We start from the raw sequence: 24,742 nt of genomic DNA on the forward strand, positions 1-24,742 counted from the left end.
GAAACTCCCAGCAGGCTCAGAGGAAGGATAGCAAACAATAAGACAGGCCGAAAATATTTCCATTGTCACATCTACAGAGTTGTAAATGAAAGAAATTACCCTATTAGAGCGATTACATCAGAAAGTGGGACAGAGAGTCTAATCAGGTTCAAATGCTCAACAATACCCTTAATTAGAACCATCTCTGTCCCCGAGTCTGTGCAGACAATCCACACAAACCTGAGACACACAGGCAAACACAAACTGTGTACAGAAGCATAAGCAGGTGCAACAATTTTGTACCGACTCATCAAGTCAAATCATGCCACTGAGACGTTTGAAATAAATAAATAAAACATTAGAGCATTCCACCTGTGAATCAAGCTGTGAATTGTGTAACCGCAGCCAGCAAACCACCTTCTCCTCCCATCTGCCCCTTTGTCTCCTCTCTCCAACTTCCAAACACTGACTCACTTCACTGCCTGCCCTTTCCCAATGAGAGGTACACAATCTGCACACATTTACTCAGATACCAAACCAACAAACAGCGGAATCCATACACCGCATCCTTCTTCTCACTGGCAGCTGTACACACAGATGTGTTTCAGAGGACATGAAAGCCCCATTCTCCCTCTCTTTATGTGTTTTTGCCATACTGCCTCTTTCTCTTGTCCAAATCCTCATTCCTTCTGGGCAGAATCTCTCAGTGCCTCCTTCTCTCTTCCCTCTCTTGTCTTTTTTATCTTCGTCTCTCTCTCTCTCTCTCACACAGCTCTCCTGCCTGCTCTCCCAGTCAGGCTGTCTCAAGAGGTATTTGTCTTCACTGTGTACATAGAGCTCCGATGGATGATGCCTTCAAACCAGGCAGAGAAAAAGAGGAGGGTGAAATGCTCGACAGTGATGCAAATAAATCTGGTTTAAGTTGCTCCAAACACTAACACAGCACATTTCCTGGAAAAAAAAGACCTAATTTCTAACATCAGCCAAAACTATTATCATAACAAAAAGATCATGCTATGATTAATTTTAACAGACAGATAGATGAGTTTAATATCAGTTTAATAGCAGCAGAATAAACTTCTCCAAACTCTTGAAGGTGATCGATTCCTTCCTTTTTAGTTTTTCTTTTTCTGATGACATCACTGTTGGAAAACAGGGTTAAACAACAATGAAGACAGTGTCTCTTCAAAGTCAATGCTCATTGAATGTGGCTAAGACTGCAGAAGCTAATAGAAAAGTAGCAAAAAATTATGCATCCATCCAGGTGTCAATCAGAACTGATCACAACATCTGTGACTAAAAACAGCAAAAAGCCAGATGTTAATGGGTCCTTGTGGGTTTTTTCATACAATGACAATGCTAGCAAACTGGCATTGAAGAGTTTTTGTGGGATATAAACATGTGATCTCGGGATGTTGTGCCCTGATGGAGAGATGGGAAGTGAACGTAGAACGTTCAATCTTCATGGTCAAATATCAGGGTGCTGAATGAGCTGCAGACCTTCAACGTCTTCATCCTTTGATGGTTAATGCACAGCACTGAATGGAAATCAATTACTGACACATTTCAGTGTAGAGGCAGCAGAACAACAGACCGATTGACAGACAGACAGGCATCACTGCAGAAGATTAGCAATCCCCTTCTATGGCAGAAAGACGGAAGGTGTCTGTTCCACCTTTGTGACAAATGGGATGAAGATGTCAATGCTCGTGGATGTCAGAACTCTGGTTTCCTCATTAACAGGCGCAGGGAGGATAATAGGGACTCGTCCTTGGCTTCAAAATAACAATGATTGCATGTGACACTGGAGCCGCCTGTGGCCGAGAGCCAAGAGAAGGAACGAGGAGAGCTCACACAGGAAAGAAAAGAGCCACTGTGCTCACACAGCATAATAGTTTAAGTATCACTTTTCTTCATCCCATCTTCTTTCATTCCTTCACATCACTTTTTGTCTGGATAATTCTGCCTCCTTCATTTCACACTCTCTCTTTCTTCCTGCCAAGTAGGCTAATCGGTGGTTCATTCTAGGGTAGCTGGTTGATTTGAATGAGACACCTCAGTGAAAAAGCAAAGAAGGACTGACTGAGCAGCAGCCGCACATTATAAAGGTACATGAGAAAAACAACACTGTGTGCTGGTCACTCAGGTACTAATCATGAAAGGAAACCTGTGCTGAATCTGACTCATGCCCAGTCAGTGCTCCTTCAGACAACCACAGGCTGGTTAGGCTGAATTGAACATTGTCAAGAGTAGGGAGATTACGAGTTATGAATAAGCGAGTGATGATGATGAATATGCTTGAGTGAATAGAAGCCTTTGTGGAGGAAACAGACCTCCTTGTTGAAGCAGTGGGTAACTGCCAAGGTGGAGGAAGGGACTGAACAAAGAGACACGGATCACTCTGGGCAACAATGCAGACGTAGGCACATGGTCAGTTCTGTGTCCGCAGGTTAGGACTCACTGCACCATTACTGCAGGTGAAACAGCTCTGATGAAGTATGGCTGCCATTAACTCCAGACTTTCACAGCAGACACTCTAGTTTGTGTCAGACTACAAGAAACAGAAATACATGATTTACTTCCACCATCTCCAACATGTTTCCCTCCTGTCTGTGTCATTCATTCAGTTCATGTTATATCCAAGAGTTTAAAATCGAGACAGCTGGACTCAGCTTTTTCTGAAGATGTTTCACTGGTGAACTGGTGAAGCCACTTGGATGAAGTGGTGAAACATCTTCAGAAAACTAAGCTGTGAGTCCAGTTACCTCAACTTTACACTCTTGGATAAGCTTCTCTGCTATTTTACTGACCAGCTGATATGTCTAATTATTCATATAGAGGACTTAACCACTCAGGTAAAACAGACTCATACCTCATACATTTTTAAGGAGCTTTAACAGACAGCATCTAATGTAGGCTTGTTATCATACATCTGATTGACTGTACAAATCATTTCAGTGGGACTCTTTTGTCTGTGAATGTTCTGCTGAACTATTTTAGTGAATGTTAATAGAATTACTAGAAGAAATTAGGGAATTAGATGGCTTTCATCAAAATTATATAGTTCCAGTGTGCACCCTCATCTCATGAGGTCAACCGTAATTATAATTATTATAATCATCTGATAATCAGGCACTCCGGTGCAGTGAGGCAGCCCAGCAAACGTCAGCCAAACTGGGTTTTGCTACTCACACCAGAAATTATGGGCACTTAATCAACTGAGGAGGATAACAGAAGAATGAACTGAGAGAAAAGACACTGCAGCAGTGAGTCAGTCGGTTTGTCTGTATGATGGTATGATATTCTATTCCTGGACAGGAAAGATGGGAAGGAGGCTCCGAGTCAGATCAATACCCAAGAGGCAGCAGTCATTATTGTACATTACTAAACCATTCCTCCCATTTCCTTTCCCACTCAATGACAAGCACGGGAAGATATGATTACTGACATGATTCTCGTGCCTTTCAAAGAAGAACGTGAGGAAGATCTATGTCTCAGCATTGAGCCTTTATTCAGCTCCGTGGAGGAATGTAAAGACAGCACAAAACAGAAATGAGATGAGATGTATTGACTTCTCAATCACAACTCTCATCAAATTTACACCTGGAGCCACTCATTTTTCTCCTTTTTCAAAGTCGCTCCATTTGTGAGTGGAATTGAGGTGAATCCTTCTCAGTTAGGAAGCCACAGACCTTCACATCAGGCGGTTAACTCTTCTGCTTCTATAAACACAGATGAGGAGAAGGGGGGGGCTTACAGAGTTCTCTCTCAAATGCAAATACGGGTGCTCCAGTGGCAGAGCATTTTATTTTCCTTGACAGCCAATTTTTTTTCAGGCATCATCAGAAACACTGCACAATCTCATATATAGCTGCCTGCCAGGGAAAATGAGCAGATATAAATGCTGCAGCAAGCTTATGACAGAGTACTGGACTCATGAGTTTCTGACCATATGACAAAATGAAGTGGAGCAAACACAACCGGCATGTATAGCTGCAGAGGACACAGAGTTCTGTGTGAAGTGAACAGGAAACAAAAGAGTATAAAACAAATGACACCAAGAAAATAGGAGTGGACTAAAATTTTAAAGGGTTAAGACATGACTTCTATTTTCTTTTAGGAACTGTTTCCTTATTTTTCCTAATATGTTAACAGGTATTATGAAAACAAATGTACACACATCAGTTCATTTTATATGTCTAAGGGGCATTGTAAAGGGTCTATGCCTCAGTGAGTCCCCAAACTATACAGTATGATTTACTGCTGTGACAGAGATGGTCCTTGGCTCTATGTCTGTTTTTTTGAAGGTTAATGGCACTGGCATTATAGTAAGGGCCAACAAAGACTCATAAAACTAATGCAGTGTCTTGGTGACAGATGTTGCTTCTGGCCGGCATAAAAACAGTCAACGAACAGGAAGTGCTCCTCTCACTAATAAAAACAGAAAACAAAAGGCCCCGCATTTTTTGCGTTCAAGTGTTTTTCCACTGAAGGAACTTGGAGCAAGCACAAGGCCTGATGTAATAAATCAATAACTCAGGGCTTGATTGACAGCTTAATAACCTGATAGCCTCAGCTATCCATTACTGCCATTCTTTTCATGCTTTTTCAAAGTTGCTGATGTGGCATATTGCCTTTTGTTTAACCAGAGTCAAACTCTGTGTGGCTCTGCAGGGGCTTGTACTGGTACCAAACATGTTCAAGTGGTAGAAACATACACAACACCCAGGAGCCAACCTGAAGGAAGCTGGAACAACACCTGTGGATACCATGACAAGACCGAACAACCAGCTGGAGACAGAAGTTTTTTTTTCTTGACCTAATTCAGAGACACTCTTGTGGGACATTGTCGACAATTTGTTCGCTTTAAATAAAAAGGCCTGAAAGGGGAAGATTTGAACAGGGTTAATCTCAGGGAAGGACCCACAGCCAAGCTGTTATCTGTCATCTACAGCTGTGGGCTTTATGCTAATATACAAGCGGCGCGTGTTGTTTTACTCATTACAAAGCTGCACATAAGTTGTCAACAAAGGGTAAAGGCTGACAAACACCGGTTCTGTTCCTCATATGTGCTCAACACAGATCTATGCCAGACAATCAGAGTGAAAATTAGCTAAAAGGGAAGTGATAGAGACAGGACTCCAGAGGCATGTAGTCATTATCAGAGAAAGCCCAAGTGTGCAACCAAAACAGAATATTCTGCTTTCTACAGACTCTGACATTTGGCCTGCTACAGAGAAGGATGTGAGAACACTCCAAACAAAATGAGCCACAAGAGAGTATTAGCAGAGAAACAGCATGATAAAGGGGACAATAATGCTTCCCTTGCTTCTCATTGCCTGTCCCTGTGCAAACCCTGACATGGATAATATGTCCGTTTATGAGCTGTAGAAGAAAAAAAGCTGTCCTCCCTCATGTGTTGTACTTTTAGAGACCTATAGCCTGCTTTGGAGACTGCAGAGAGGCTAATGTGGAGCAATTCCCCACGACCAAGGCTAAAAACAGCATTCTTCACCATGGTCATTGTGTTTCTTCTGGCTTTGCTTAGCAACTAAAGAAAAAAAAGGAACTCAAATCCAGGCCTGGTCAGTACACAAAGGATAATAAAGGACAGGGTGACCGAATCCGCTTCAACCCCACTTTTACCTTTTAGAAATATCAGTGAACACAGAGCATAGAGCCTAAACTCTCTGCAACATGTCGCTGCTACCACCAACAAAGCAGGAGGAGACGGGCAACACCAGCAGCACTTCTCCCTGCGCTTCAAATGCATTAAGCTCTGGAGTGTGCATTATCATTTCCTGCATGCTTTTTGATAATCTTCACAGCTATAAATGGAAGTGTAAGTGTAAACGTCCAGAGGGCTTGAATGGGGATTTAGAAGTTGGTTAGCTAGAAGCAAAGAGGCATTATGGGTGATGTGATTAAGCCATTAAAAACTCGAGAATCTAGGGCGAGTGAATCACCACTGGCAAGACAGATGGTTTATCACAAATCTGGGAGATCGCCGACAATTTCCTAAATCACATCTGCATCTAATGGCCATGGATATACTGCCGGTATTTACAGCTGCATAGTAACAGACGGATGATGTCTTCTGAAAGAGTGCAGGCAGAGATGCAGGGGAAAAAAACAAGCCAGTAAGAGCCAGGTAGCCACACTGAGGGAGTGTCAACACTGATCCGCCACTACACGGATATAAATCCAGCAGGGTGTCTCACACACTGTTTGTTTTAGACTTTTACTGATGCAGTAGAATGTAAACACACATCTTGGAAACATCACATGCTCAAAATAAAATCCTGCTAAAACAGACCTCTGTCAGTGTAAAAGTGAAGTGTAGCCCTTTCTGTATAGGTCACATAGATTCAGTTTGTGTGCCGGGTACAAAATTAAGAACCGGTGTCCTCGATTTAACCCATTTAAAATGTAAAACTAACCTTTTGCAGAAGAATAATTTTCAGTTGAGGTCACATGAGGTCACAGATTGCTGAAAAAAGGAGTCGACTGCAGCTCATAACAGAAAAATGGAATTCAAACAGTGACATAAAAAGGAGTTAATGTAGATCAGTCAGATACAAAACATGAGCCGCTTCCTAAAATCAGACTGATGCAGATATTGATCCAGCGTATTACATGAGTGCATCCCTGAACCTCACAGCAACACTACATGAGGGATCAGCAGTCATTATATTATAGCCTCAGATAAAGTGTAAACCATCATCTGACCATCATTAACTGACGCCACGTTGGTAGCAAGCTGCTGCTAATAAACATGAAGTGTAAGCTGGCCATTTCATTTTATCATTAGCCTGATGGTCTGCTTAATTCTAGCATGAAATGTCTTGCCCCATCAAAACCAGGTTCTCCAAAGTAATGTCAGCTCTGTGTGTGTTCAACCCATCAGGTAAGGCTAATGAAGCTACAATATCACTGGCAGCAAGGTCACCTCACACAGAGGCATTTTCATCGACTGCTAATGCAGCTAATGCGCAGCTCAGTGGTTAAACCAGAAGAGAAGAGAGGAAATAAGTCTCTGTGATTAACACGGAGACGGCAAGGAGCAGATGCAAAGAGAGACATTAAGATCAGAGTCATTAGGCACAACACACTGCTGTCATTATATCATACTGCATTACATTCATCAGCCCCTTCATTTAAGAAACTGTGGGAGGGCACATAAAGGAGTCGTTCGATCTGACTGCTGCTGCTGCATCTGCTGCTGCGAAAAACAGCTCTTCTTTTTGGAAGTTCAATAAGACGCTTCTTTCCTCTCAATGCTGCCCTCACACTGCTGTATTTAAAGAAACCTGTGTGACACTGAACCTGACTAAATCTGTTTGAAGCAAAGCTGAGGTATTCGCTTTAGAGAGGCACAGAGGGGCAGAGAATAACGCAGCCAGAGTGGCATCCCGGCCAAGAGTGCAGATCCCTGCTTAATACATTTTCCTCATGCATTTTGCAGACTGTAATGTGCATTTATTAATGCCGAGCATCAGCGATGGAGTTCAATAAGTTTACACACACACACACACACATAAAAATGGACCCTTCAAACCTCGCCTCAGAAAAGACTTTCAGAACAGAACAGGAGTGAAAAAAGATTTCATATTATAGTTTTAGCCTTAAATAATTTATATGGTCAGACTTTATTCATACTCTGCAGACACACATCCTGTGAGAAAATCCCAAATATAGAGGCTTCAATTCCAAAGTATGGCTCACCATAGTAAGTCCTAACAAACATCCAAAACTGCTGTACTGGCTGACTGGGCAACCACAAATTACATGACCTAATTTCCATAACACAGAATCTTCTCATCAACACTGGCCTCAGAGGGAACACAAACTAATTGGTGAGACTTTTTATGTTGCATTTTCTAATGATGGGCGCTTAATTAATCCTTGAAACGCAGCCCTGTGAGTGTTGGAGCCACAAAGGAAGATGGCTGAGAGGATCAAAGTCATTCCAGTCTACTGTGGGGTGGGATTAGAAAAATGTGGCGCAGGCATGGAGACAATCAAGTGTCCATGCCTCCAGCGGGACAAATCCTTCCAGACTCTAACCACACTGTCAACCGCATGAAGGAGTCACCCCGCTGACTGACACCGACACGAGAGAGCCGTCATGTGATATGACAGTAATCCCACCTCTCTCGTAACGTAGACAAGCGGCCGTGAAATACGGCTGATTTCAGGAGAAACATTTACACCGCTATAAAGATTTCTTTCAGATCCTATAAAACCACATCCTCACACATACACCAGTGAAAAGGTGGATGGTTAGTGACACTTCACTATCAGTCAACCAAAATAAACAGGAGCTCTGTCAGGATTTGATGGTTTAACTCAAAGCAGGCGGTTCGAATGCACAAATAGGCAAAAACTGTCAACGAAAAAGGAGCCGACTTCCCCTAAAAAACATGGAGGCTACATGACTTCTCTTCTTAGTAAAGTTAGTTGCAGTCTGGATAATGTAGCTGATGGACTAATGTGTATTTTTCCTGAACTAAGGTCCCACAGTAGTCCAATCAGAACCACATAAGGCTGTAAAAACCCTAGTTTTCTCCCTATTCATTGAGAAAGCCTGTAGTGTGTTAAAAATAAATGGGCTGTAGAGTAATAAAGACTTGTGGGCGTGACTTTCTCCAACTCAGTTATGGCTCTAACATTTCTGATTTCACAAGTAGAAGCATTTAGGACCCGGCGTCATTAAAACTCTCAGACTATAAGCTCTGACACTTAATTGATATGAAATATGAACACAGTTTTCCACAAACTCATCTACTACTTGGTAAACTTCCTAATTTTGAACGTGTTTGTCTGTTTTTAAATTTGTTTGTGGTCCCTCTCACGATGGTTTATTGCCCCAGTATGGCCTCGACAAAATCATAACACTGAACTAATCTTCACCTTGCTGACCCACCAAGACGTCTGTAACCCATTCAAGAACACACTGGGTGCCAAACCTCTCCACAGGATGACATCAGGCTGCTCTTCCAGTCATCGGCTGCCTGCTCAGGTTACCTCCACCAAGTGTGGAAGGGAGCGCTCATGTGCTGACAGCCCACTGCTCCACTGCATCACTCTGCAGCAGTATACTCACAGGGAGCACAGAGGCCAGCTCTGCACCCCACACGCAGGAAAACAATCCTGGCTCGGCAGCTGAGGCTCCACGTACAAGAGCTAATAATGTGGTCTGTGCCAAAAATAGCCTCACTTGCCACTACGATAAGGCCTATTCAACAGAGTCATACAGAGAGCATGTTGGACATAATCTCATTATCAATCCTCAAAACAATAGGCCACACAATATGCACATGCTGTAACAAATTATGGGCATTTATGGCTTAATCCTCATTATTATAATGACAAAACATGCACCTGCCCTATAGGCTATTCAATAGCATGGAAACTGATGACACTGATGGAGCAGTCTGTAGTGCAGGAGGGATGTTTACAGATCTCTGAGAATTCAGTAAATGAATGCAACCTTTACAGCAGACGAACACAGTATATTAGGAGCTATTTAAGGATACAACTGAAAAAAAAATAATACAACTGCTCAAATGAATACACAGCATTCCTGAAAATAAGCCAGGCTGGCAATTAACCGAGAATAAGGTCAAAACTACATTGTGTCAAACGCAGCCTCTTCCTGAACAGGAGAGATAACATCAATAAGTCTTTAGGTGCTGTGTTAGTATCCATCATAAGTCATTATTTACAGGCCTGCGGTCTACTGAGTCATTTTAGGACGCCCTCGTGGAGACAAAAGAACGGTGGCGCCGGGAGACGTTGGTCGTCTCGTTTCTCCAACATCACCTGTCCTCTCCTCCGACAGCCAGCCGCATCATCCAAAAGAAGCACTACTCACCCAGAACCCCGGAGGAGGCTTGCGGCTGGGCAGCGCCCGGCTCCGGCCTCTCCGCGTCCCCCTGCTGCGCTCGGTGTCGGTGCCGTGAGCTCTCGGGGCCGTCGCCGGCGGTGGGCGCACCGCTGGCGGCCGCCGCTGCCGCCGCCGCTGCAGCAGTAGCAGCAGCGGCAGCCGATGCAGTCCCCGTGTCGGGCATGCTCTCTATCAGCGAGGCGAAAATATTCTCCAGGAAACTGTGCAGTGTCGCATCTCAAGAGGAGGGCAGAGCATGGGTGTAGCAGGGTGGTCGGCTGTTGTGGTTGTGCCAGTGAAGGGTTAAATGAGAATGAAAGTGAAGTGAAGGTTGTCGGTGTCGGTGCGGCGACGGATCATCCTGGTGGTGGTACTGTGTGGAGCAGGATGCGCGGTTATGATGGAGAGCAGCGCTCTTCCGACGGCTACAGAGGAGGGACAAAGAGAGGGAGGGCTGGGGGAGGGCGCATGGTGACACACACACACACCTCACAATATTTAACAATAGATTAATGAGTTTATTTTCAGATTGTAGGCTAACAGCAAAATTTAAATATTTCTAAAACAGCAGTAGGTGACTGTTATTAGAAAAATGTACATGAAACTTCTTAAACTTCATAACCAGCCTACTATTAATTTTGCAAGGCCTTGCACTTTTTAGGGTATTTTGTCACCTTTGACCTCTGCAAGCAGCCTCTTCAGAGTAAAACCAAAAATAGAATCCAAAACAGCACTTAACATTCATATGAATGAGGAGATATATTCAGCAGGTAGACTGCTGCTCCTCCTCCGTCCTAGGTGATTTAACAGACTATGACTTATTTATAAATGCAAAAAATATCTTTATATATTAAATTTTTAGTGATGCTCAGGTCTGTGTACAAGTAATGTCACTTCAGTGAGATACTCTAACACCATCTGTGTGTTCAGCTGCTGTGTGCTCTTTGATCTCATCCATCACTGATTGTACACCCATTCCAACAAGTATCACAAACATGGAAAGTTGTCCTGTCATATCTGCTCAGCTCGGTCATATAATGTGTCCAAATAATTGACCATATGTGATCATAGCAGCATAGAAGTGCTTATAGTCCAGCTCTGGGTCCAGATTAACAATGTTATAATTTAGAAGAGATCCAAACGTTTGTGTGTTGACAGTGTTCAGCAGCTATAGAGGTGGCAGCTGTCATGCTTCATGCACACACAAAGCAGCTCATAAATTATTGAGATCTCAGTTTAAAGATTGAACCCAGGCAGGCAGGCAGGCAGGCAGGCTGTGCCTCTCCAACATCTACACAATCTAGCTTCTTAGCCATCCCTCCCTGATGCTGTGTGTGCCACTACTGTTCTGTCCCACTGGCAGTCTGGCAGCCCTAACCACCCCCCACCCACCCCCTGTATGGCTCACAACTCAGAAGCACCTCTTCTGCACGGAGAAATTCTGCTTACTCACCACCCTCCAGGATGACAGCTGCAAGGCGCTGCAGTGGGGCACACACAGCAGCGCACATGTAGTCTATTCTATTCTATTCTTTTTCAGTCTTTGTTAATTTTATAATAAAATATGCAGAGGTTGTTCCATTTAATTAGGCTGTGTAAAAATGGAATATAATTGTATTGTAAATTTGTAATTTTAATTGAAATAACCACGTTATGTATTAATAAACATACCAGTCCTTCACCAGAAGGTGCAACTTGTATTGTTGTGTCAATATCCAAGTATAAAAAAGAACAGTAAAATAAAAATGAACAGCTATCGTGTATTTTTATTTATTTTTCATTAGTCTAACAAAAAACATTAGGTGGATATTTGATTTACTGTATATCCAAATATTTATTTTTTTATTCTTAACTTTGATTTTTATAATCTGTGATGTTTGTGTGATGTATGATAGAAAAAAAAATGAAAATCCATCCGTTCAAGACACCGGAACTAGTTAATGTTCTTGTTTTCATTACGGACCGTATTTTGCGACACACAGTAGGCGGGGCGTGGTTTTGATTGACAGATTTCTGATCAAATGAAACTCCGCTATGCGGAAAATGTTAACCAATCGTAACTGACAGAGGGGTAGCACAAAGTAAAATGTGGAGGAGCTCCTAGCGGCATGAGTTTGTTTACTAATCTGTAACAGAGCTAAATGATGAACTACTAGCTAACAATATGCTCACATGTTATAGCTAACAGTGGGAGAAGTTTGGATCATGTTATGATTCCGGTAAAGGACAAGGCGAACACTGCGATGTCAGTCTCTCTGAGAGCCAGTAAATTAAACGTTTTGTATTAGAGTTTTATGATCATGCCACTGTTGTTGGTCTGTCGCGGGATATGGAGAGCTGCTGTGTACACACTTAAGACAAGGTTGGTGCTGTTTACACATTGTTGTGATTTTTAAAGAGCCTCATGTGTCCTTGCTTTGTTAAAGGCAGTAAATATCTTGTCCAAAACATGTCTAATGGGTGTCAAAAATACCTTACCTTCTGCAGAGGAACTTCACCCCCTAAACTCTTCTCCACCTGTGATGGTGCCCCAGCTGGCCTGGCTGATGCTGACACCATCTTTGCGCTGTCCTCTGGTCACGGCAGGTGTGGGGTCGCCGTGGTACGAGTCAGTGGTCCTGCTTCAGTTACAGCACTGAGACTGATGGCGGGACTCACAGGCCGCCTCCCCACTCCTCGCACTGCCCTGTTACGTAGCATCACAGACCCCCAAACCAGGGAGGTGCTGGACCGGGGACTGGTCCTGTGGTTCCCAGGTGAGTTCCCCTGAACTTAAGACTTACACTGACTTTCTTCTCCTTCTGAGGATTCAACAACAGATCATTTGAAGCAATACAATGTGGAAAAAGAACTTAGCTTTTGAAACACACAACTGAGGATGTTGTTTTGTTGTGTGTGTGTGTATGTCATCAGCACCTCACAGTTTCTCAGGTGAAGACAGTGTGGAGTTCCACGTCCACGGTGGTCCTGCTGTCATCACTGCTGTCCTACAGGCTTTAGGTGAGCTGCCATTGTAAGTGTAGTGATAACTTGCAGAAAGCAGTATCCAAACATACACTGTCATGTTACACACCACTGGGTTGCACCACTTTCCATCCATCCATTATCTAGTAACCCCGCTTCGTCCTGCAGTGCAGGGTCGCGGGGGGCTGGAGCCTATCCCAGCTAACTATGGGTGAGAAGCGGGGTACACCCTGGACAGGTCACCAGTCCATCGCAGGGCAACACACAAACAAACAACCATTCACACTCACACCTACGGGCATTTTAGAGTCATGCACCACTTTGTGCATTCTAAAAGTGTCAACTTCCTAAGCTCTAAGCCTTCATTATAATGCCCAAAGCCATATCTGCTCGAGTTATGTGAGAAAAGAGAAAACTCACACATGCACTCATTTTTTAAAGATACTTATAATATGTGCATTGACAAGCATGACAATCCCTCTGACAGACAAATGCAGTTCAGCCTCTGGCCTCCTAGAGGGCAGTGTTGTATAAAGCAGAACTGTTACTGATAGCCTCTGACCAAATCGCTCTAATTCTCTTCATCACTAACCATGAATAGTTATATAGTGATATTTCAGTGCTGTCACTTTATTATTTGTTCCTTTAATCTTTAGTATGCTATGAAAACCAGCCAGCAGGAGATAAAAATACATTTTTTCAGTAATCATGACCTCCATTTACCAATCAGTCTTGTGGTCACTGTCATCTGTGCCTGATGAGATTTGGAAAAATCTGTGTGTGCCCTTTGTGCATGCCTACGTTTTGCCCTGTACATTTCCTTATGTTTTTGTGTGCGTTTTGCAGGAAGTGTGCCTGGCATGAGACCTGCTGAAGCAGGCGAGTTCACACGGAGGGCCTTTCAAGCAGGGAAACTGGGTTTGACAGAGGCAAGTCAAGATGAACATGGAACACACATAGAAATAAACTATGCAGAGTGATGTGTATTTACCAGGTCATAACTGAACAGGGATTTCACACAAGCATTAAGTGAGAACTAAGAACATTTTATACATTTAGCCTTTTGCCATTCACATAGGATTGTGAAAGATTCATGCATAAATGCATCTACTGGGACTGAGGGATATATTTACGCATTATAATATGCAGCCTTAAGCAATAAAAATGGCCTGCTTGGGATATGTGATCAAGAGTAAACAGTGCGCCAGAGGGTAGGTTTCTTAACTTCGCTCTGAACATCCTCACCTGAACTGTCCCTAAAAGCTTTGAATGTCCTACTTGCAGCTGTGGACTGAGTCAGCTTACAGTAAAGCATCACATGTTTATAATATAACCATATAATCACATCTGCAGATAATGCAGCATTACAAAATGAAGGAACGAGGACTGAATTAAAGTCCTATTTTAAGGAAATAGATAGGCTCTCTAAACACAGATCTTCTTTATGAAGGTGGAAGGACTTGGGGATCTGATCCACGCAGAGACAGAGGCCCAGAGAAGACAAGCTCTCCGGCAGATGTCAGGAGATCTGGGGCGCCTCTATCAGGACTGGAGCCACCGACTGAAACGGGTTGGTCTAATGTTACAATAAAGCTGTATTGATGTCGGTAAAGCAGAAACATTGGATTTAATCTGTGCTGCAGAAAGCGGATCGATCTGTTAATTCCAACAGATTATATAATCATCTGGGAACATAAAGTTCTTTGATCTTTCCTGCAATGATACTTCATTTATCTTCATCTTCAATATGATTTCATCACTTAAGTTAAAGTAAACCACATCTGGAGTCAAATCAGCTTTAGAAATGCATTTTGAGAAACTGAGTTCCCAGAAGAGAACCTATCTGTACTGTGCTGTGGGTCAGACCTCTGTAGTTTCACACCCAGTCTCTACATCTGTTTTTGAAACATGCTGTTGATAGATTGACTTATGGAAATCTGCGGCTTCCTGTTTTCATGCCGCTGTAGTACACATAGTACGAGTGTCAAGAGTCTTTCTGTTCAATACTGGGAATCAGAATGCAGATCACTTCTTGGGACAGTGGTAAATATCCAGTCATTTCACAAAGCTCATAAAAAGCAAAACAGGTTTCTTAAATGAGTTATTTTTGCAGACATATTGGTGTATGATTTGATCAATAACTAAAACAACCTCACTTAGAACTGCTGTCATTGTTATTACTGGTGTGTAGAAGCCTGCAGTAATGCTGTCTTGTTACCAGGACTGACTGGTTAAATGTGGTTTTATCTGCACTTCCTGAGAAAAGTTAATGTTTCGTCTACAGTGCTTGACTATCAACAAGAGAATTCAAATAAAAATAATGAGCTTCTCGGCTGACACATCCCTGTAATGTGTGTCTATTACTGCACATTGGCTATTAATTCTATGATGCACAGCGGCTGTGTCTCTGGTAAGCACCACAGCAGGGACACTGTTTTCTTTATCTGTAAAGTCTCCTGTATTTATAATACAGACGGTTGAGTCAGTCCTGGAGGAAAGAAAGGCAGAAAGAACCATTGCAACTGTTCAGAGGTAACATCTGTTGAAGTTCCTTAGCACACCTGATGACTCTGCTGTCCAAACGGTTACAAAAGCATAATGCAAGTGAACATTAATCAGCGTTAAAACAACCTCAACAAAACAAATGCCTGCCTTTGTATTGTGTTATTGTTGTGCATTTAGATAAGACACCTTGCATACAATACAGACTTCAAAACGAGGAAAAGACCTCCTGATAAGTTACAGGATGCAGATCCTGATACAGTAGAAAATGTGCTTTTGTGTTAGACTTACTTACATATAATCCTGATAGAGGCGGCGTGTGTGGAGGCACTTTCAGATCCGCAGGTCACTGACCGCAGATGAACAATTGAACTTGATGGATCTGGGCCAATCCCACCTCTACTGTGAACTGCTGTACAGACGATAAGGTGTGACAATACTTTGGCACCAGCAGTCTGCTCCAGGTGTTCTCCCCTGAGGAACTTTGCCAAGTTGTTCTCTGACGGTGTCTTAGGATGGTTCCTAGAAGCAGTGCAAACATGTCTTTATTTTAGACTTTTGATTTCTGAGAATGCACTTCATTGGAAGTTTACCATCTGAATAGATGGCGGGGGTCAAACCCTCATGTGACACCCAAAGTACAGTTTTTACCATTGGCTTCCCATGTTTGTGAATGGATTAAAGTATGGGAATCTGATGCTTCCTGTTTTTGTCTAGTTATACTACTATTGTGTGTATGTTCCGCTATGTCAGTCAAGATACTGATCGGTGTTGTGGTGGAAATACTTACGTGTTTCTCCCATTGTAGTCTAGACTCAAATCATTTATAAACTGGGCAGTGAAGAAAAGCTGCAGGAGATTAGATTTAATCTGAGGAAGCCTTTTGAATTTCATCACCTATTTTATTTATCCAACAGATACAGCATATGGCATCTATATAAATATATGTATAAACCTCTAACATATTTTTTTCTTTTAATAAAGCCCATGAAGGTTATTGAAATGACAGCAATGTATTTCATGTTTATACTTATTTGTTTAAATAAATTAGCCCAAATTAGCATTAAGTGCACCACTTCAATGAAATATTGTGTTGAATTTAAAGGAAAAGTAAGATGTATTGCAAATATTTTACAAGTTTTAAAAGTAGACAACCTTTTCCCAGTTGCTCTTTGCTGTAAATATCAACATTCAGTCAGTATTATTTGGAAAATGTGCACAGAGTGTGATGGGGAAGAGTTAATCTTTGTGAACAGGCACTGCCATTTGTGCCTGCCCAATTTCAAAATACAAGATGTTTCTACTAAAATATTTGAACTAACAGGAAGCAAATCCGCCCTGTTTCAGATAAACGATGTGTTTGACTCAGTGTGGTCAGTGGTCAGTGGAAATTCCCAGGCGAAAACTCACCACGAATAAAAAAAACAGCAGCTTACTTTTTAAGACTCTCTCAGCTTGAGCCTAGTTTGAAAAAGGATACTGTTATTTTTGCACATTAATCTCAGGTGCTTCCCTTCTCTTGTCTCTGCTTTGCATGTCTTGCAGTGTTTGGCTCATGTCGAGGCCTTCATAGATTTCAGTGAGGATGAGCTCATTGAGGAAGGGGTGTTAGACCAAGGTATGTATGTACTCTGACCTCTGTGCAGCAGAACAACAACAGTCGTCCCGTGGGCTTTAGAGGGAGATGAGGGGGCCAGAGCACTCTGCTTCTCTCTGTGGGGCGAGCAGTCCGGCTGCTCTTCCTGTTTGGATCTTCAACTGGCCAAGTGGCCAGTTTGCTACACTGTAGGGAGAAACCCCACACACCAAACTGCTCAAAAGACAATTTCCTTAGGAAGTGTGGAGAGAAGGCCAGAGAGACAGTAGAGGCGTTCGTCTCACCTTCAAAGACAGCTTGTCATGTCAGTCACAGGAATTGTGCTGTCAGCAGCAGCCCTACTGTTCTCTCCATGCCCGGGTTTCCCATGATCACAGTGCACGCGAGCAGTGTGTGTGTTTTTGTGTGAGTGTGTGTGAGAGAGAGAGAGGGATGTCCACCTCGAGTCTGTCGCCTGCTGTCTGGCACTGCCACAGCTCTTCAGATGTTTTGACACAAAGCCTGGGAACAATTGTTTGTTTTGGTGGCACGGAATGTTGGCTCACGCCTCGGAGCGACCAATAATAGACCTGTTTCCAAAAATAGAAAAACCAGCATAGATATATGTTCTGCCAACAGACTTACAGCAAATAATGTTTGATTTTTTTCTTATTTTTTTGTTCTTAGTCAGAGTTGGCTTAGTGAGTGGGGTCTAGTTAGTCAGAGCTAAAATTCTCTGATCAAGCCAAAGTGATGTATTGTAGTGACAAACGTATTTTTCTGCTTTAGTCACGTGCGGAAAGAAACACGTCCATGACCCATTTTCCAGATCCAGATGACGGGTGTCAGACAGTGGAGGACAGACATTTTTTTCCCTTCAAAGGACAGAAATTCCTTTCACAAGGCCACAAAGGTGAAGTTAGCACCAACCTGTCACGTCCTGTTTCCTTGCAGTGGACAGGTCGCTGCGTGATCTGCAAGTGGAGATGGAGCAACACCTGAAGGATGAGAGGAGGGGGGAGCGGCTTCGCAGCGGAGTCCAGGTGGTCATTGCAGGAGCCACCAATGCAGGGAAAAGTAGCCTCCTCAACACACTCTGTAAGACAACAGCACACACACGATGTGAAGAGATTAGGATTAAACTGCAAACACTGTGATTTAAATAGAAAGTGTACTGTTGATGATGATGTCGAAAAGAGAAGATCATATCTGCCTTAGAACACAATTGTTTATTATTTTAGATAATCAAATTTTATTGATCCCCTACTAAATCTCATCATGAAAAAATACTGTATATTTTGCTGTAATGTGGTTGTTGAGTGTCGGCCTAATGAAGCTCTGTTGTTGTTGTAAGGTTATGATTGTTTGGAATATTGCTTCCTAAAGTCAATTAGAATCTCTTTATGTAAACTATCCAGGCTTGAAGCTTGGCAGGAGCAGGACGGGGCTTCCTATCAGAATAATAAGACCATCTGTCACCTACTTCAGATGAAATCCTCTCATCCTTTCCTGTTCTGATTCATCCTCACACAAATTTCTTATAATTCTTTTCTAAGTTCAACCTCACTGTGACGTCATAGTGTTCTGCAAAAACACCTTTTTGTACTCATTAGGAATAAATGGGCTTTTTAGTGAGTTGTTTTTTTTTTTTAAATCCAGGCCAAAGACCTGCTGCCATTGTGTCTCCTATTGCTGGAACCACCAGAGACGTAGTGGAAACAGCCCTGGACATCGGTGGCTTCCCTGTCCTCCTGAGTGACACAGCTGGCCTCAGAGACAGCCCGGACCTGGTGGAGAGAGAGGGGGTCCGCCGAGCTCGGGAGAGGTAGGAGGAGGAAGCACATGTAGCTTTGCAGCTTCAGTGACAGCTCACATACATATTATTTAACAGAACAAATTAACCTGGAGACCGATGCAATATATCCTTGAAAACAAAGAAAGGAAGAAATAAGTCACTTCTTTCCTCCCTGTACATCACGCTATATTTGCAATGTAACGTCTGTGCTACCTCCACAGTTTACATTATTGCTGAGCCACAGTTATAAATATACGCAACAAACACTGTCAGGAGGTTGTGTAATGAAGACGTACTTCTCCAAGAATATTAGCCATTGAGAGATTTTTCCCATGTGTTGGATGGAGCAGACATATTGAGTCTGATGTTTACACTAGAGAAGAATAGCTGTACTTGAAGCAGTCGTCATAACTGCTGTGTAATATATAAACAGGCAGAAGGAAAGAGGACGAGCTAGTTTGTTTCTTGCCTTGTTGTAGAAAAAAATGGCTGCTATCCACAGACTTGAAGAACATCCTTATAAAATAGAACAAACCAAGTCTTTCCCTAAATGCTGGCGTTGTAGTATTAATAAGGCACTGTATTAAAATAAGTTTAAACAACCAAGGACTTATGAGTAGTGTTGGGAAGGATACTTTTAAAAAGTATTCAGATACAGAATACAGATTAAAATTTGTCTGAATACTTGGATTGCATACACTTTGTCCAGAGCGATGGTCTGTTCTACCTAGCAACAGCATGTTCTGCTTAGCAACAGTCTGTTGGTCAGTGATAGCACACTGCAGAATGCAGTAAATAAATAAAAATATCCACATAAAATAGGAATATTCTCTAATTCCTTCGCACTGTGTTTGACGTATGTGTGTGACCTGCTGGCTCTATAGGAAGGGCGAGCAGTTTGTGTTCTATAGGAAACTTTCTGTGCAGGGAGCAGGACAGAGGCTCGTGACCTGGGTCACTACAGGAAGGACGCTGTGAGTACAAGCATCCGCTGCTGCCGCTGCTGCTACCTCACAGCGGGACGGATGCAAGACAGCAGTATTCCATGTGAATACCGATTAAGAACAATTAATCGGCGATACATCACTGCCAGTGTTTTTAGACTGCACTATGAGGTCCGAAACAATGAGCCAAGTGTTGTGTGGCTGCTGTTTTCTCACCATTAATAGTGTGATGTGTCCTGAAAGATTACAACGCAAGCCAAATGCCAGAAAAGATTGGTTAAACATCAGCTTTCTTTTTCCACAGGGTGGAGCAGGCTGATCTGACTCTGGTGGTTGTGGACTCTGCCCATCTCCCCACTGAGGCACACCAAGCTGCAGCTTTCCTCCAGGAGCACCTGAGGAGTGTGCTTCCCTCCCAGAAACAGTATGAGACAGGTATGAATTGGCTTTGCTGCTGCTGCTTCAGCAGGACTGACAGTGAGCTGCATTATTTAAGGCATAATACACTAAACATGTTTGACTTCTGTTGCTCACTGTCTCTGTCTTCAGATACAATACAGTGCCTGTAAGTGGAAAAATAAAAGTTTCATTAGGCAGCTGCTTTTAAAGTGGGATAAAGGATCCACAGCAGTCACTTCCTAACAGCTCTGTCTTTAGGTGTATGAGTGGTGGGGTTATCAAAGTCAGAGACTACAGGTTGGGATTTTAAATCTCTTGCTGCTGGAATGCTTACTTATCACATAATGTCCTACAGACAGGTGTGTCCTGGTGCTGAATAAGACTGACCTGCTGCCTGAGAAGCAGAGGCAGAAGCTGGACAGGGAGCTGAGAGCGGTCTCTGGACTCCCTCCTGTCTGTCCTATCTCTTGTCAGACTAATGAAGGACTGAAGGACTTCCTCACTGTGCTGCACAGCAGTGTCAAGACCCTGTGAGTTTTACAATTCATCATTTACCAGAGCTAGGTCTGCTTCGTCTTAGTTAAATGACAGCATTCAACCTGTTAATGGTAACGGGGGCTTCCAGACGTTTAGGCAAAAGAACAGCAAAGACATTTAACAATGTTTTTAGGTCGCTTTAAATACACAAAAAGGCTTTAAATGTTGAAATGTTTTCTGGTGTGTTTGGAAAAATAAAACACCAGATATAATGAGTGTTTAATTGCTCTGGCTCTTTTTGTACTCCTTGCTTCCTGTCTAGGTGTGGCGACCCTCTGTCTGGCGCCCCTACTCTGACCCAGGCTCGCCACAGGGCCCACCTGCAGCAGTGTGCGGCGGCCCTGGCTCAGTATCAGCGGTACCGTGACACTGACCTTGCTCTGGCAGCTGACGGTGTCCGGTTAGCACTCACCAGCCTCGGCCGTATCACTGGACGTGTCGGGGCAGAGGAGATCCTGGATATCATCTTCAAAGACTTCTGCATTGGAAAATAGATAAGTGGGTATGAAAAAACGATATACGGTCACAGAGGAAAGCAGCGGGCCCACTGTTTCACACAGGGAGCAGGCTCGGCATCGTGCCAGGCCTCGAGGCACAGTAAAAAAAACGAAAGAATAAACTTCTTGTTCTTGGCTGCAGAATACCTCCAATCTCAGGACACAGAAATGTTTGTTTTCTGCCATCTGACTGAAATAATTTTAGCATGATGGCAGGTGTCTCAGAGGCCCAATATATGAAGTAAGTGTTTGGCAAGTCTTGAGTCGTAATTTAAAAATAGCTGTTTAAAGCCTTTGATAGGTGAATATTGGCCTCTGGAGTCTCCACAGAACAGCGAGGATCCTTTCTAAATAAAACTAGCTGCAGACCTCTGCAAGGTCACGGTCTCACAGTTTACTTGTTCTGCGGGAATATTTTTGGATGTTTGGGGACTTTATAGGTATGTGTCCAATAACTGGATACAGACATCAGCAACAGACTGATATGTTTATTTAGTTTTATTTGATTGTGTTTTCTGTTGTTTCCTAACAAAATAAATGTTTATTATATGAATATAAAACATTTATAGATTTTATTGATGTCACATGGTGTGTTCCACAAACTCATTCATGCGAAACACAGGCCTTTCCAACTTGGACTTGGACTGGCTAACTTCAAGTGTATCAGTAAAACACTCACTCAACATTATTTTCTTTCACTTTTTAACTGTATAATTTGCTATACTATACTACTAAAAAGATATTTGAAAAACAACCAACACAATCTCTTTAATCTAAAGAAACCTTTGCCAGGTGCAGTACAGGTACAGATTGGGCCAAAAAGGTGGAAAAGGTGACCGACCATGTGGATGTTCTGATGATCTCTGGGTCTTTAATGTTAAAAAGTTTGTCCACCCTCTGAGTACTTACACAGTTGTCTGTGTTACGTTCACTGGCGTGTCTCTCTTTGCTTAATCCTGTTCTGTTTCACATACCCAATCAACAGGGGCCTTCTCCTGATCAGCTGCACCTGGTCATGAGCCAGTATGGATGCACTTCCTCCACTGTTCCTCTCTCTCTCTCTCTCTCTCTCTCTCTGTCTCTCTGTCTCAGCCAGCAGGAGCAGAGCCTCACCACACCACACTGTTTAATCTCTTAGTTCTGATATAAATTAATTTGTACATTTTCTAATCTTGTTTTATTTCACTTCTTTTTTGTCATGTTGCTACCCCCTGAGTCAGGCTCGTAATAAGACTCTCATTCATAGTATCCAGAGAAATGCTGAAACATCTTCAAAGTCCACTTGCCTTGATTTTCAACTCTTAGACATAATTATTCATTCCTCTGTGACTTTATGTTTTCTATGTTAACACAAAGAGTTGCTCCTGCCTGTGCTGTTCTGACATTACACAAAGTAATTTTATCCATTGCTAAATAGAGTAAGTAAAGTAGATTACTGCAGCTTATAACTTACATTAGATTATAAGTCTCAGTAAAGGGCGGTCGTGTACAAAACTGCAGACGCTTGCAGCTTTTACACACTTCAACATGTGATAACTCAAAATTAGTAACATTGAATTTTTTTGCCACAAGATTGTCATCATTGTGCACATATGTGTGTAGTGTTTATTCCACTATAAATAGTAAATTTCAGTATGGAGGGAAAGAGTCAACCAGCTTCCCTCTGTGGAAAAGAGACCTTTTTGGAGGCGATGCTCGCTGCGCCCTTTGTTCCCCTGTCAATCTGGCCTTGATTAAATATTTATGTGTCCTTGTTGAACTCCTCACCCGTCTTTCCTTAGTTGTTTTTTTCTTTCTTGCCTGGCCTCTGACGACATTCTCCTTGCTGTAGTCCAGCATTAACGGCTGTGTCTTTGCCCCCTTTTTTTGTCTCACTCCTCTCCGCTGTACAAGCTGACCTTTCCTCTTTCCGCACTGCTCTGTCAGCCTTCTTCTCCTCTTTCATGTTCTCCTTGATTAATTACAACACTGGGGAAGTTAAAGCTAAAAGTGGCATTTGCTGTCATGCAGATTAGTGGTAGTAAATTTTGGGTGCTTCATCTTTGAAGTTCTGCCCATATGTTTTATCCTTTACTTCAGTTTTACATGTCAGTGCAGTGTGTGTTTTTAGCTGTTGGTCCTTGTGTTTGGGTCATTTTCTTTACAAATGTAGGTGAATAATAGAGAATTGTGAACACTGGATTCATTGTCATTGAAATTTAAATCTTTAAAATGTAGCAAAAGTCAGTGTTGACTTGAAGCAACATTATTACATACATATTTGTAATTTAAACTATTCTGAATGCAGCTTTATTTACAAGGACAGCAGACAAAGACAATGAATGGGAGAGGAAAGAAGAAAAAACAAAGTTCAAATGCATAAATCTATTGTTATATTAGACTACATAAATCCAGATTTTTCATATTAAATTGGACAATGACTCCTCTACCTTCATTTAGACTTACAGCTGACTGATGAGCCTCTCCTAACTCTGTCCATCAGCTTCCTGTGGTTTTGATTAATGGCCACCCTGAGACGCAGTGCTGACGCAGCCGGGTCTACCCCAAGTCAGTTCCACACCCTGTACGCCTGTGACTGAGACTCTGTGTGGGAGTGTGTCCAGCACTATACATGGGATCGAAAACACTTCATGTTAAACAAAGGATTTCCTGAGGACAGAAGGCAGGCTAACTCACCTGTAACACATCCATCAGTGCAGTCACTGTGGGTTTCTTATGCAATGTGGAAGAGATTTCAAATATGTTTTTTTGTCTGGCTCTGACTTTTTCCCCATGTCTGATGCCAGCTTGTTATGCAGATCTCAGGAATTAAAAAACTAAAGGGGCTCAGCTCTCAATCTGTTCACACCTTTTCTACTCTTCTATATAGCAGTTTGGATATGATTTGTAGATTCAGTGTTAATTTTATTACTGTGCTGTCATAGCAGGGGACTGGAGACACTCACAAAACTACAGCTGTCTGAATGTTATTGTGCCTGAAGTTGTGTTATTGTGGTGATAAGAGCTTCTGAAGGAGGTTAAGAGTACTGCTCAGGATAAAGTCAGTCAGCAAATTCTTAAGGTGTATTAGATATGCTGAATTCATCTTTTTCAGATGTGTTCCAGGTGTATCTGGATTTGGCTATTCTGACCCCCAAAATGTTCTGCAAATGTTTACAGTGTTGGTTTTTGTTTATTTATTTACTGGAACCTAATGTTCCCCTTCAGCAGGGGATTATTAAAGTATCCATCCATCTGTCTATCATCACATCTGTAATGTTGAGTTAGAGTTTTATTCACCAAACTGGATCCATAACCATAAAGACACACAGCAGCTGTTTCCAGCCACAGAACTGTATGTGCTTGTTGAAAGGAAAAGGAAGCAGTAAAGCTTGAGAGCAGTGCTTATGATCGCTACCGTGCTTGTAAAATGTACCATAAAAATGGCAATTAATAGAGTCTGAATGTTGTTTTTAGCTAACTTTAAAAACAACTTTCCATCTCATACATGCCTCATTCCTTCCTGCTTACTTTTGATATTTAGGCTGTTTATGACTCTGCAGATGTGATGATGTCTTTATGGCTGTATGCATGTCTGTACTGTGCTGCTGTAAAAGTCCATATGAATTTTTAGATATGTAAAATGGCGTCTCTTTACAGCAGACACAAGCTGCTGCCTGT

The 24,742-nt window shown here is 42.4% G+C and overlaps 2 protein-coding genes across 5 annotated transcripts in view; one reads left to right on the forward strand and one right to left on the reverse strand.

The window, feature by feature from the left end:
* Positions 1-10,250, reverse strand: part of ano8b (anoctamin 8b) — a 30,435-nt gene extending 20,185 nt beyond the window's left edge. For both annotated transcript variants that reach the window (XM_028404221.1, XM_028404220.1), the window contains exon 1: positions 9,857-10,250. In XM_028404221.1, the coding sequence (XP_028260022.1) occupies positions 9,857-10,052 (196 nt within the window). In that variant the 5' untranslated portion in view covers positions 10,053-10,250. The remainder of the gene's footprint in view (positions 1-9,856) is intronic.
* A 1,695-nt stretch (positions 10,251-11,945) lies between these two features.
* Positions 11,946-24,462, forward strand: gtpbp3 (GTP binding protein 3, mitochondrial). 3 transcript variants are annotated; one of them, XM_028404586.1, is made up of 13 exons: positions 11,946-12,230; positions 12,356-12,624; positions 12,782-12,868; positions 13,679-13,761; positions 14,283-14,402; positions 16,880-16,952; positions 17,865-18,008; positions 18,570-18,735; positions 19,590-19,679; positions 19,954-20,084; positions 20,404-20,578; positions 20,848-21,087; positions 23,565-24,462. In XM_028404586.1, exons 1-12 carry the CDS (start codon positions 12,163-12,165, stop codon positions 21,077-21,079), a joined length of 1,638 nt encoding a protein of 545 aa, XP_028260387.1. In that variant the 5' UTR covers positions 11,946-12,162; the 3' UTR covers positions 21,080-21,087; positions 23,565-24,462. The 3 variants fall into 3 exon arrangements, with proteins under 3 accessions (XP_028260387.1, XP_028260386.1, XP_028260389.1); XM_028404585.1 differs by lacking the exon at positions 23,565-24,462 and having other exon boundaries at positions 20,848-21,836; XM_028404588.1 differs by lacking the exons at positions 19,590-19,679; positions 23,565-24,462 and having other exon boundaries at positions 20,848-21,836.
* The last annotated feature ends 280 nt before the right edge of the window (positions 24,463-24,742 follow it).

This window comes from Parambassis ranga, chromosome 4, assembly GCF_900634625.1.
Source record: "Parambassis ranga chromosome 4, fParRan2.1, whole genome shotgun sequence".
NCBI lineage: Eukaryota > Metazoa > Chordata > Actinopteri > Ambassidae > Parambassis > Parambassis ranga.

Excerpts from the sequence above, each read along its gene's own strand:
- gtpbp3 (XM_028404586.1), top strand. The coding sequence starts at position 12,163 with ATGATCATGCCACTGTTGTTGGTCTGTCGCGGGATATGGAGAGCTGCT. Across the intron at positions 12,231-12,355 it reads GTGTACACACTTAAGACAAG|AGGAACTTCACCCCCTAAAC; the intron begins GTTGGTGCTGTT and ends TACCTTCTGCAG. Across the intron at positions 20,579-20,847 it reads CACAGCAGTGTCAAGACCCT|GTGTGGCGACCCTCTGTCTG; the intron begins GTGAGTTTTACA and ends CTTCCTGTCTAG.